Below are 14,109 nucleotides of genomic sequence, written 5' to 3'. Positions count from 1 at the left end.
ACTGATGAAGGTCCAGTTTGTTTGGGACCGAAACGTTTCATTGCTGATAAATAAAATATTTCTTCAGACATAAAAGTTGAGTGCCAGGTTTTGTTATATATGGTTTGGGGAGCCATGTCACCTGCTGGTGTAGGTCCACTGTGTTTTATCAAGACCAAAGTCAGCGCAGCCGTCTACCAGGACATTTTAGAACACTTCATGCTTCCCTCTGCCGACAAGCTTTTTTGGAGATGGAAATTTCATTCTGCAGCAAGACTTGGCCCCTGTCCACATGGCCAAAAGTACCAATACCTGGTTTACAAACAACAGTATCACTGTGCTTGATTGGCCTGCATACTCGCCTGACCTTATCCCCATAGTGAATCTATGGAGTATTGTCAAGAGGAAGATGAGACACCAGACCCAACAATGCAGACGAGCTGAAGGCTGCTATCAAAGCAACCTGGGCTTCCATAACCCCTCAGCAGTGCCACAGCCTGATCGCCTCCATGGCACGCTGCATTGATGCAGTAATTGATGCAAAAGGAGCCCGACCAAGTATTAAGTGCATTTACTGAACATACATTTCAGTAGGCCAAGATTTTGCCAAGAATTTACTGAGATAATTACTTTTGGGTTTTCTTTGGCTGTAAGCCATAATCATTAACATTAACCGAAATAAACATGTGAAATAGATCACTTTGTGTGTAATGACTCTATATAATATACAGTTAGGTCCATATATATTTGGACAGAGACAAAATTTTTCGAATTTTGGTTATAGACATTACCACAATGAATTTTAACCCCTTGACCTTGGGATTTTTTGTTTTTCTGTGTTCGTTTTTCACTCCTCTCCTTCCCAGAGCCATAACTTTTTTTATTTTTCCGTCAATTTGGCCATGTGAGGGCTTATTTTTTGCGGGACGAGTTGTACTTTTGAACGACATCATTGGTTTTAGCATGTCGTGTACTAGAAAACGGGAAAAAAATTCCAAGTGCAGTGAAATTGCAAAAAAAGTGCAATCCCACACTTGTTTTTTGTTTGGCTTTTTTGCTAGGTTCACTAAATGCTAAAACTGACCTGCCATTATGATTCTCCAGGTCAGTATGAGTTCATAGACACCTAACATGACTAGGTTATTTTTTACCTAAGTGGTGAAAAAAAATTCCAAACTTTGCTAAAAATAAAAAATAAAAAAAAAATTTGTGCCATTTTCCGATACTCGTAGCGTCTCCATTTTTCATGATCTGGGGTCGGTTGAGGGCTTATTTTTTGCGTGCCGAGATGACGTTTTTAATGATAGCATTTTGGTGCAGATACGTTCTTTTGATCGCCCGTTATTGCATTTTAATGCAATGTCGCGGCAACCAAAAAAACGTAATTCTGACGTTTCGAATTTTTTTTCTCGCTACGCTGTTTAGCGATCAGGTTAATGCTTTTTTTTAGTTGATAGATCGGGCGATTCTGAGCGCGGCGATACCAAATATGCATAGATTTGATATTTTTTTTATTGATTTATTTTGATTGGGGTGAAAGGGGGGTGATTTAAACATTTATATTTTTTTTATTTTTTTTTAACTTTTTTTTTTTTTTACTTTTGCCATGCTTCAATAGCCTCCATGGGAGGCTAGAAGCTGGCACAGCACGATCGCCTCTGCTACATAGCAGCGATCTGCTGTTCGCTGCTATGTAGCTGAAAATCAGGTGTGCTGTGAGCGCCGACCACAGGGTGGCGCTCACAGCTGCCGGCGATCAGTAACCATAGAGGTCTCAAGGACCTCTATGGTTACAATTCTGAAGCATCGCCGACCCCAAATCATGTGACGGGGGTCGGCGATGACGTCATTTCCGGCCGCCCGGCCGGAAGCGGTAGTTAAATGCCACTGTCTGCGTTTGAGCTGAAACTCCTAAACCCTTCATCCAATTTTAATGTGGATACCCTCAAATGAAAGCTGAAAGTCTGAACTTCAACTGCATCTGAATTGTTTTGTTTAAAACTCATTGTGGTAATGTCTATAACCGAAATTAGAAAACTGTTGTCTCTGTCCAAATATATATGGACCTAACTGTATGAGTTTCACTTTTTGTATTGAAGAACTGAAATAAATTAACTTTTTGATGATATTCTAATTTTGTGAGAAGCACCTGTAAATGCCATTATCCTTTGTACATGGTGATGACTTTGTGCTGATGTCAGCATTCCTAGATTTACAACCAGTGATAATTTACTTTTGATATATAGGTTATTACTGTCCAAGAAAAACAGAATTTGCAGAGCAGCACCCCTGTCCACTGGGTACATTCAGCGGAAACCAAGGCGCTCCTGACATTGGCACATGCTTGACCTGTCCACCAGGGATGTTCTGTTCAAGACGTGGACTGGGAAGGCCAGAGGGATTCTGTGCACCTGGCTGGTTTTGCCCTGCAGGGTCGATATCTGATAAACCTGTTTATTCTCTCAAGATTCCAGGTAATATATATAGGAAAATGATCTGTCCCAGACGTGTAATGCATACACAGCTGTATGGCTCGTTACAGTGAGTATCAGAGACTTATCATGTAATGAGACGTACACCTGTGATGAATGGGCAGCAAAACCCCATAATGTGTTTGTACCATATATATAATTATTTTATCTATTTCTTCTAGGACCTACAATTTCATCTAACCTTTCTAGATATGGGATGTGCCCACCAGGAACATATTGCCCCCTAGGTTCATCTCACCCTTTTTCCTGCACACCAGGTAATATTTCTTGTACATTTCTGTCCTTTCTTGGTTTCTTAAACTTTTTAAAACTATTGAATTTTTGAATAGAAAGAATTTGGTTGCACTGAATAAAATGACAGTACATGCCAAAATCAGGACAGTCACAGAACATGGATCAAATATGTCCACCCACATATTGAGTCCAATAAAACATAAATGTGCAAACTTAAAAAAGGAGAAAAAAAGACAAAGTAACAGGAGAGGAGAGAGGGGAGGACAGAAGGAGGCCAAAAGTATGGAGGAGCAGTCGGTGAAGTTATTGAAGTCTCAAGGTTTTCCTTGTTAAGTTAATACTTTTTAGAGGGGTCCCTGTACAATAAGCTGATTAAAAAGTGTCCCACTATCAAGAACCCCAAAGGTGAACCGCTATCACTGAAGAAATTTGGCAGTAGGGGTTTCATCTTACATGATTAGCTTTACCATGTTCTGCAAAACTAAAGTATTCTGCAATATTATGCAACTGGTCAAATGATCACAGGTTCAAGTAGACTATAATTTTTTTTTAAACTTATAGTTTAAATCACTCTCTTTTTTCCCAATTCAAGAAAAAAATAAACTTTGTTTAAAAAAAGTGTATTTGGTATCACCTTGTCTATATATGTCCAAATATTAAAAAAAAAATTTAAGGGTCTGTCTACTACCTGGACAACCCCTTCTTAAACACTGTGTTCCCATTTTCAAATACAAAACTCCATATATGCACCTCCCACACTGATGCAGACCCAGCAGCATCATCCCGGGGCTCATGTGCCATTGTTCTGTCGCATGATCCACTGCACGGCTACTTTACACCTAATAATTCCAATTGTCTGAGGTTTGTCTGAACCTTGGATAAGCAAAAGAAGTGATAGCGCAGCAGCCGATAGTGGCCACTAATAGGCTGCAGGGTTCACGTGGCAGAACAATGTCACACAAGCACCTGCGCTGACACCGCTCGAACAGAGCCGATGCTGGGTGTGATTTTAGTTTAAAAGGGGGGACTATTTTATTTAAAAAGGGTTGTCCAAATAGTGAGAAGCTCCTTTAAATCATGATAAATGCTGTAAGTAAAAATGAATCAAAGGGTTTTCTTTCCAGGGAAATACTGTGCATCCGCTGAGCTGGAGACAGAGTCTGGTTCCTGTGATCCTGGGTTTTATTGTTCAGCGGGATCTTCCCTTCCCAATCCCAGAGATGGGAATATGGGTGATATCTGCCCACCTGGACACTTCTGCAGTGAAGGAAGTTCATCACCTTCACCGTGTCCCCCAGGTGAGAATTAACTGTACATGATGATCAGCAAAGTATTCACAGTCACAGAAAATAAAATAGTGCAAATGAAAAGAATATTTCCACCAGATTTCACCAGCAAATGATTACATGCCCGATGTCTTGGGGTCATACTTGATTCAGATCTTTCTTTCACTCCTCACATCTGAGCACTCACTCATGTCATCTACACCTCAAAAACATTTCTTGAATTTGACGTTTTCTTACTTTTGACTCTTACTGTTGCTCTTATTCATTTTCATCTGGACTATTGTAACTCTCTACTAATTGGTCTCTCTCTTACTAAACTCTCCCTTCTCCAATCCGTCCTGAATGCAGCAGCCAGGATCATATTCCTCGCCAACCTCTACACCGACGCCTCTACCCTGTACCTGTCATTGTACTGGTTACCCATCCACGCCAGAGTTCAATATAAACTGATCACTCTCGCCCACAAAGCGCTCCATACTTCAGCACCGTCCTTCATCTCCTCCATCGTCTCAGCCTTCCACACTTCCCGTGCCCTGCTCTCTGCCAATGACCTAAGGTTAACATCCTCAATAACCAAAACTCCCACTCCTGTCTCCAAGACTTGAGGCGCCAATACTTTAGAATGCACTACCCAGGACACTTAGATTAATCACCAATTAAGTGTGCCTTACAAAGGCATTTCTTTAGATTGGCCTTCCGTCTCATCACACTTTATTATAAATTTATTTCCAAACCAGGACCCTCTATTATCTGTTCACACAACCCTCCCCCTCCGCACTTAATAGCCCTCTGTGTCTGTACTTCTACTCATATTGGTTGGTGACCAGTTCATTCAGCATTGTGTGAACACACTATTTATTACATTGATGGTTGACCATACAATACAAACAATTGTTACCATCCACCTTTTGTGTCTCCCTTATTTCTTCCATAGATTGTAGCCTGCAAGCAGCAGGGGCCCCACTCCTCTTGGTATCTGTTGACTTATGTAATTATTGTTATTCTGTAATGTCTTTTATTGTCTGTACAATTTCCCTTTAAAATGTAAAGTGCTGCGGAATATGTCGGCGCTATGGAAATAAAAATTATTATATAGAGTTTGGCTCATTTTGAAAACAATTGTACAAATAGAATTACTGTGCATAAAATGTTAAGTGATATTGTAAAAACATGACAATACTTAGGGTATCTTGTAACATTGTTGTCTTTGATGGCTCCCATCATGGTGATGACGCTGGTACTGCTGTATACACAGGTACTTTTTTGCCTGGTTCCGGTGCTCGCTCTCCTCAGGACTGCTCGCCGTGCACTGCTGGATCCTACTGCTCTCGCTGGGGGGCTGAAGTCCCTGATGCTGAATGCACTGCTGGTTGGTACTGTCCCCCAGGGTCAATATATCCACAGAGTCCAGGTAATAAATGACTTCATGCCTATGTATTCTGTCCATGCACTGGATTTTGTATTCATTGTCGAGCGACTTAGGGGCTGTATCCCGCCAATCATATCCGAGTAATGTTCCCTCGCTTCATGAGTTGGCTTTTCCACATGATGAACTTGTGTATGCTGAGTTCTGTGTCAGCAGGTTCAAGTTACAACAGCTAGCAGACGTGTGGCTGTAGGCACTTTGCCTATTTCTCCTTGCAGCAGGATACATGCAGGTGCATCATATTATGGAACTATGTTTTTTCAGCAATTAAGTGATTTGTGACCCTTTTTGCACTACTCTTCCTTTGGCATTAACTTAAAGAATATGCTCTGAATGTAAGATTAAATTGTATTTCGAGATATGCGATGACTTAATCCTAATATCTGCTTGTCGTCTTCCTTTCAGAACATATTTGTCCTGTCGGTCATTACTGTCCTACTGGAATCTCCGAGCCCCGAGCCTGCCCCATGGGCCAGTATCAGGATAGGGTTGGCCAAAGACAGTGCAAGGTTTGCCCTGCTGGAAAGTAAGCATTTTCATTAGCGGGTCATCAGATTAATGTGAATGTCAGATTAATGCTAGATTCACCTGGGTGTGTGTCTGGTGTCGGCACCCTCTGTCCGTGACCCCTGTTACCATGCAGAGAACCCACAATATTTAGGCTGTTGCTTACATAAAAAAGAAGCTTATGTACTATAGAGCATGAAATCTACTTTTCCCAAAGTTTAACTGTAAATTCTGCTTTCTTGTTAATAGAATTAGGGAACAATGGACCATGCTATATGCCCTGACACTAGGAAAAAAAGTGTCACTTCTACCAGTGGGCTAAACCCTCTCCTCAGACACCGGGCCGCCCAGTTTTATCCCAGTGTTGATAGAAGGCTGACATGATCAGATTTGCTATGTATATATATTAATGTTAATCATGTTTCTCCCCCTCCTAATCCCCCACCCTCGTATTCCCATCCCTGGTGGTTCTTGCACCTGAGGGTCTCCCACCAGTTTCCAGGGTCTTCTCCAAGATCCTTGCTCACCTCAAGGCCCTCTTTCTACCAGGGAAAGTGGCAGTTCACCTTCATCAAGACAACCTTTGACAAAGGCCAATTCAGTATATGGCAGCAGAAGTTCATATTGACCAGGGCAAAGTTCTGCCTTTTCAGGTTATCATTCACTCCATAGGGGCAGTCAGGCATTGGGTTTTTATTCCCCAGGTCTACAAGAATGCCACCTGGGTCACCTTCACCAAGGTTCCTGAGTTCCCCTCAGTGGTATCCACCAATGCCATTGTGGGTGGCACTTTGCTGCAAGCCACTATGCGGTTCGTGGTCCATATGGCCCGCTGTTCTGTTTTCCCACTCTATTTTCCCATTGCTATTGGATTTTTGTACTTATCATAAAATCTTTTTCTTGTTGAATACATTTTGTGACACAGATCCACCCTGTTCTTTTCTGCTTCCTTCCCAAGGATAGTTGTGTTGCCTCTGGCATGGCTTTCTTCCCCTGATTCTGGTTACATTGATTCCTGGTTGTGATAGAATTTTTCTGGCTTTCCTTCTTCTTTTGGCACTGAGCTGCCCAGTGTCTGAGCAGATGTGTGTAGCCCAACAGGAAGAGTCAACAATTTTTCTTCTGCCTAGTGTCAAGCCTCCAACTGGCAGAACATATACGGTATATCCATGGTGCTGGATGCCCCATTCTATTCAACGAGAAAGGGATTTTCTGGTACATACAAAAGTCAAGCTTTGATCTTGAGATGAGCAATTGCATATTTGTGGGGGAAAAGGGGTGGTGGGGGGTTGATTGCAACCAGTCCACCAGCTGATATATCTGCAAAGAATAATATAATTTAGGGGTGTAAGTGCATCTGATCAATGCTGTTGTACATGAGCTTTTATAGGTGGGTTTCACTGTCTTTTTAGATTTTGTGGCCCATTGACACCAGAAGATCAAACGCAGGAAAGCATCCCAGAAACTTATTATGTGCCCAACGAGTGCCCAGCAGGTTATATTTGTGTTGAGGGAACTGAATATGGACGGCAGCACCCCTGTCCAACCGGTACTTTCAGCAATCAGACAGGACTGATGTCCATAGAGGAGTGCTCCCCCTGTCCTGGAGGCTGGTTCTGTGCACGGCCAGGTATCTGGTACTATTCTATAAGTGTTATCTACACTATGCTGAAATTAAATTTAGAATAAAAAAACGACAATGAAGAATCAATGGACTCATGCACATATCAATTTTTTTGTACTGAGTCTGCGTTACATCTTGTATTATACTCCAGACTTGCACTCACTATTCTGCTGGTGCAGTCACTGTGTACATACATTACATTACTGATCCTGTGTTACATCCTGTATTATACCCCAGAGCTGCACTCACTATTCTGCTGGTGCAGTCACTGTGTACATACAGTACATTACTGATCCTGAGTTACATCTGTATTATACCCCAGAGCTGTACTCACTATTCTGCTGGTGCAGTCACTGTGTACATACATTACATTACTGATCCTGAGTTACATCCTGTATTATACCCCAGAGCTGCACTCACTATTCTGCTGGTGCAGTCACTGTGTACATACATTACATTGCTGATCCTGAGTTGCATCCTGTATTATACCCCAGAGCTGCCCTCACTATTCTGCTGGTGCAGTCACTGTGTACATACAGTGGGGCAAAAAAGTATTTAGTCAGTCAGCAATAGTGCAAGTTCCACCACTTAAAAAGATGAGAGGTGTCTGTAATTTACATCATAGGTAGACCTCAACTATGGGAGACAAACTGAGAAAAAAAAATCCAGAAAATCACATTGTCTGTTTTTTTAACATTTTATTTGCATATTATGGTGGAAAATAAGTATTTGGTCAGAAACAAAATTTCATCTCAATACTTTGTAATATATCCTTTGTTGGCAATGACAGAGGTCAAACGTTTTCTGTAAGTCTTCACAATGTTGCCACACACTGTTGTTGGTATGTTGGCCCATTCCTCCATGCAGATCTCCTCTAGAGCAGTGATGTTTTTGGCTTTTCGCTTGGCAACACGGACTTTCAACTCCCTCCAAAGGTTTTCTATAGGGTTGAGATCTGGAGACTGGCTAGGCCACTCCAGGACCTTGAAATGCTTCTTACGAAGCCACTCCTTCGTTGCCCTGGCGGTGTGCTTTGGATCATTGTCATGTTGAAAGACCCAGCCACGTTTCATCTTCAATGCCCTTGCTGATGGAAGGAGGTTTGCACTCAAAATCTCACGATACATGGCCCCATTCATTCTTTCATGTACCCGGATCAGTCGTCCTGGCCCCTTTGCAGAGAAACAGCCCCAAAGCATGATGTTTCCACCACCATGCTTTACATTAGGTATGGTGTTTGATGGATGCAACTCCGTATTCTTTTTCCTCCAAACACGACAAGTTGTATTTCTACCAAACAGTTCCAGTTTGGTTTCATCAGACCATAGGACATTCTCCCAAAACTCCTCTGGATCATCCAAATGCTCTCTAGCAAACTTCAGACGGGCCCGGACATGTACTGGCTTAAGCAGTGGGACACGTCTGGCACTGCAGGATCTGAGTCCATGGTGGCGTAGTGTGTTACTTATGGTAGGCCTTGTTACATTGGTCCCAGCTCTCTGCAGTTCATTCACTAGGTCCCCCCGCGTGGTTCTGGGATTTTTGCTCACCGTTGTTGTGATCATTCTGACCCCACGGGGTGGGATTTTGCGTGGAGCCCCAGATCGAGGGAGATTATCAGTGGTCTTGTATGTCTTCCATTTTCTAATTATTGCTCCCACTGTTGAATTCTTCACTCCAAGCTGGTTGGCTATTGCAGATTCAGTCTTCCCAGCCTGGTGCAGGGCTACATTTTTGTTTCTGGTGTCCTTTGACAGCTCTTTGGTCTTCACCATAGTGGGGTTTGGAGTCAGACTGTTTGAGGGTGTGCACAGGTGTCTTTTTATACTGATAACAAGTTTAAACAGGTGCCATTACTACAGGTAATGAGTGGAGGAAAGAGGAGACACTTAAAGAAGAAGTTACAGGTCTGTGAGAGCCAGAAATCTTGATTGTTTGTTTCTGACCAAATACCGTACTTATTTTCCACCATAATATGCAAATAAAATGTTAAAAAAACAGACAATGTGATTTTCTGGATTTTTTTTTCTCAGTTTGTCTCCCATAGTTGAGGTCTACCTATGATGTAAATTACAGACGCCTCTCATCTTTTTAAGTGGTGGAACTTGCACTATTGCTGACTGACTAAATACTTTTTTGCCCCACTGTACATTACATTACTGATCCTGAGTTACCTCCTGTATTATACTCCAGAGCTGCACTCACTATTCTGCTGGTGCAGTCACTGTGTACATACATTACATTACTGATCCTGAGTTACATCCTGTATTATACTCCAGAGCTGCACTCACTATTCTGCTGGTGCAGTCACTGTGTACATACATTACATTACTGATCCTGAGTTACATCTTGTATTATACTCCAGAGCTGCACTCACTATTCTGCTGGTGTAGTCACTGTGTACATACATTACTGATCCTGTGTTACATCTGTATTATACCCCAGAGCTGCACTCACTATTCTGCTGGTGCAGTCACTGTGTACATACAGTACATTACTGATCCTGAGTTACATCCTGTATTATACCCCAGAGCTGTACTCACTATTCTGCTGGTGCAGTCACTGTGTACATACATTACATTACTGATCCTGAGTTACATCCTGTATTATACCCCAGAGCTGCACTCACTATTCTGCTGGTGCAGTCACTGTGTACATACATTACATTACTGATCCTGAGTTGCATTCTGTATTATACCCCAGAGCTGCACTCACTATTCTGCTGGTGCAGTCACTGTGTACATACATTACATTACTGATCCTGAGTTACCGCCTGTATTATACTCCAGAGCTGCACTCACTATTCTGCTGGTGCAGTCACTGTGTACATACATTACATTACTGATCCTGAGTTACATCCTGTATTATACTCCAGAGCTGCACTCACTATTCTGCTGGTGCAGTCACTGTGTACATACATTACATTACTGATCCTGAGTTACATCTTGTATTATACTCCAGAGCTGCACACACTATTCTGCTGGTGCAGTCACTGTGTGCATACATTACATTACTGATCCTGAGTTACATCCTGTATTATACCCCAGAGCTGCACTCACTATTCTGCTGGTGCAGTCACTGTGTACATATATTACATTACTGATCCTGAGTTACATCCTGTATTATACCCCAGAGCTGCACTCACTATTCTGCTGGTGCAGTCACTGTCTACATACATTACATTACTGATCCTGAGTTACATCCTGTATTATACTCCAGAGCTGCACTCACTATTCTGCTGGTGCAGTCACTGTGTACATACATTACATTACTGATCCTGAGTTATATCCTGTATTATACTCCAGAGCTGCACTCACTATTTTATTGCTATGCATATTAAATTTACTTTAAGTTAAATGTAGCTAATTTTTGAATTATTTTGCAATGAATTGCAAACTTATTTATGTATTTTTTGTATACATATTTTGGGGAAATTATCATTCCATGTTTATTTCATCACTTTTATTTATTTTTGTCTTATTTCATTCTTTCATACAATATGTATTGTTTTATACATGTGTGTGATCATATTTTTAGGTTTAGTATCTTCATGACGGTTATGACTGCGCCTTCTTACCACGTTTATTACATTGGCCCTTTGGCTTGCTGCCAGATAATATAGTTTATACACATGACATGCTAGTAAAAGTGTCTCATTCTGGTTCATGTTTCTAGGTCTCTCATCCCCTTCAGAAAAGTGCCTGCCTGGATATTACTGCACACTGAATGCGCAGCTTCCCAATCCTACAGATGGGTCCAGTGGGAGTCTCTGTCCTGCTGGGTATTACTGTCCTCTGGGCAGCCGAGGTCCTGTGCCCTGTCTTCCAGGCACCTTTCAGCCACACTTGGGGATGTCTTCTCCTGAATCTTGTCTGCTTTGTCCTGCTGGGAGGGTCTGCAGGGGAGAAGCTTTGTCCAGTTCCTCAGGTTGGTCCCTGTTTGTCCTCTCTTACGGATTGCACAGGTTTTAAGATTAAGGAAAATTGGTGGTTGTACTTTTCCAGGGAATTGCTCTGCAGGATATTACTGTGTGATGGGAGCCATATCTGAGTCCCCTGTCGATGGCATCAAAGGGTCATTTTGCCCTCAAGGTCATTACTGTCCATCCGGATCACCTGCTCCTGTGCCCTGCATACATGGTAGGTCTCGGGTAGTGTAGATACTGTGATTACTTTCTACTACGTGTATTCTGTCTTTATGTATTCAGGGTATTTTCAAGACCTGGAGGGAGAATCCAGCTGTAAAATCTGCCCCCCAGGATTCTACTGTGACACGTCAGAGCGCGGCGGAGTTGTTATGCCACAGCCGTGCCCCGCTGGTTATGTCTGCCCTCGAGGAAGTCAGTCTGGAGCAGAACAGAGGTGCCCACGTGGCACCTACAGCCAAAGCCGGCAACTAATGGCACAAGGTTTGTGTAATGTTACATTGTGATGTAGAAAAGTATTGATAAATGTAGAGAGGTCATTATCAAAGAGCATCACCATGCCCCTGACATGACAAAAAACTATTCTGCAGAACAGTGCAGGTCTTGTCCTTCCGGTTACTACTGTGCAGATGAGGGTCTCATAGAACCATCTGGGCGCTGTCTCCCTGGGTACTGGTGTATTGGGAGAGCTGAGACTGCAAACCCAACTGATGGTGTCACAGGGGATGTGTGTCCAGCCGGAAAGTTCTGTAAGGATGGAGATATTTCAGGTATGTCTGTCTGCTCTACATATTAATCTATTAATCTTCTAACTTCCTTTCTCTTATATAACTAAATTTCTTTCTATTTGTTGGGCATTTCCGTTCATATCTCATATGTGTCAACTCAACTGGAAAGTTTTGCAGGCTCCTGCAAAAAGACAAGAGCTCCTGAAAGAATCAGCAAATCTCCCTGGTCCGGCTATCTTTCAGAAAACAGTGATTTTGGAAGGTCTCTTTGCCCGACTGTGTTGTGCAGTTAGTAAAGGAAGATGGTCATGCTGTCGTGGCCAATAAAAGGTGGTGCACGCAATCTAGCCGACTTCCAGACACTGACTTCAAGAAGTTGCCAAGCGCACTGTATCTCTTCCCTATATATACAGTCATGGTCTAAAGTGTTGTCACCCTTGAAATTGTGTATAACAAAGCATATGTAATTGCAATAATTTCCCCGGGAGAAATGCCTCATTTTCTGGTACAATTTCAAGGTTCCGACTAACCATTTTCAGTTATTACTGTATATATTTATATTTTCTTTATATTGACCTGTAATATTACTAGCGCTGTCTTTATGCCAGTAGTTTGGGCACCACCTTGAGAAATTGCTGAAGATGTCTGAATGTGTGCATACAATTTCATTTATCAGTCACTTCACTTTCTGCAGTTTTCTTAAAGTCTCAGCTAAACCAATGGTCAGGGCCGGTGTCAGCACCCGGGCAAGTGCCGGGGCCCGAGGCAGGCGCCATCGGGGACACCGACATGCAATGGAAGCCCAGTGGCGTCTTGTCAGGGCCCTAGTACCTGCAATACTTACCTCTCCATTCTTGTGCTGCGGCATCTTCTGCTTCTTCTGACTCTGACGCTTCAGGTTAGAGGGCGCAATGACGTCACGTCTTTACACCCTCTGCCTGAACAGTCAGTGCAGAGAGCTGGAAGACGATGACGCTGAGGAGTCTGGAGCAGAGTAGTGGCCAGTGAGGAGAGGTGAGTACTTCTTTTTTTTTTTTCTAAATGTTTGAAGCATGATATGGGGCCCATCATATACTGGACACTCATATTGGTCCCATTATATATAGAGCATCATATAGGTCCCATTATGTATGGAGCATTATATGGGGCCCATCATATACTGGAGCATCATATGGGGCCCATTATATACTGAAGCATTATATGGAGACCATCATATACTGGAGCATTATATGGGGCTCATTATATATAGATCTTCATATGGGTCCAATCATATACTGAAGCATTATAAGGAGCCCATTATATATGGAGCATCATATAGGGCCCATTATATATGGAACATCTTATGGATCCCATTATATATGGAGCATCATGTGGGGCCCATCATATACTGGAGCATCATATGGGGTCCATTATATGCTGAAGCATTGTATGGGGCCCATCATATACTGAAGGATTATATGGGGCCCATCATATACTGAAGGATTATATGGGGCCCATTACATATGGAGCATCATTTGGTGTCCATTATATATAGAGAATCATATGGGGCCCATTATATATGGAGCATCATATGGGGCCCATCATATACTGGAGCATCATATGGGGCCCACCATATATTGGAGCATTATATGTAGCTCATCGTATACTGGAGCATTATATGGGGCTCATTATATATAGTGTATGGGGCTCATTATACTGTATGGTGCATTATATGGGGCCCATTATTCTGTATGAAGCAATATATTAGGCTCCTAATATTGCATGGAGGGCTATATATTGTCCGGTTTCTGAGCTATTGATATCACTCATGTAATGTAAGAAGTAAGTTAAATCTTTGGCATTGTACTACACCTATATTTCTCTGTCATATCTGTGCATCATGAATTGTGTTATGTGTTAAAGGCACCC

The 14,109-nt window shown here is 42.3% G+C and overlaps 1 protein-coding gene and 1 long non-coding RNA gene across 2 annotated transcripts in view; both read left to right on the top strand.

The window, feature by feature from the left end:
• The window catches only part of LOC138652264 (uncharacterized protein K04H4.2-like), a 33,219-nt gene extending 30,053 nt beyond the window's left edge, over positions 1–3,166 (top strand). Inside the window, exons 20-21 of the mRNA XM_069743032.1 lie at positions 2,226–2,453; positions 3,054–3,166. Coding sequence (XP_069599133.1) covers positions 2,226–2,453; positions 3,054–3,166 — 341 coding nt within the window. The remainder of the gene's footprint in view (positions 1–2,225; positions 2,454–3,053) is intronic.
• An 8,078-nt stretch (positions 3,167–11,244) lies between these two features.
• On the top strand, positions 11,245–12,112 carry LOC138651909 (uncharacterized). Its single transcript, XR_011315549.1, has 4 exons — positions 11,245–11,475; positions 11,553–11,687; positions 11,756–11,956; positions 12,064–12,112. It is a non-coding gene; the product is annotated as an uncharacterized lncRNA (long non-coding RNA).
• The last annotated feature ends 1,997 nt before the right edge of the window (positions 12,113–14,109 follow it).

Source organism: Ranitomeya imitator, chromosome 10 (genome assembly GCF_032444005.1).
Source record: "Ranitomeya imitator isolate aRanImi1 chromosome 10, aRanImi1.pri, whole genome shotgun sequence".
NCBI classification, from domain to species: Eukaryota; Metazoa; Chordata; class Amphibia; order Anura; family Dendrobatidae; genus Ranitomeya; species Ranitomeya imitator.
This window is presented reverse-complemented; position numbering and strand designations above follow the sequence as displayed.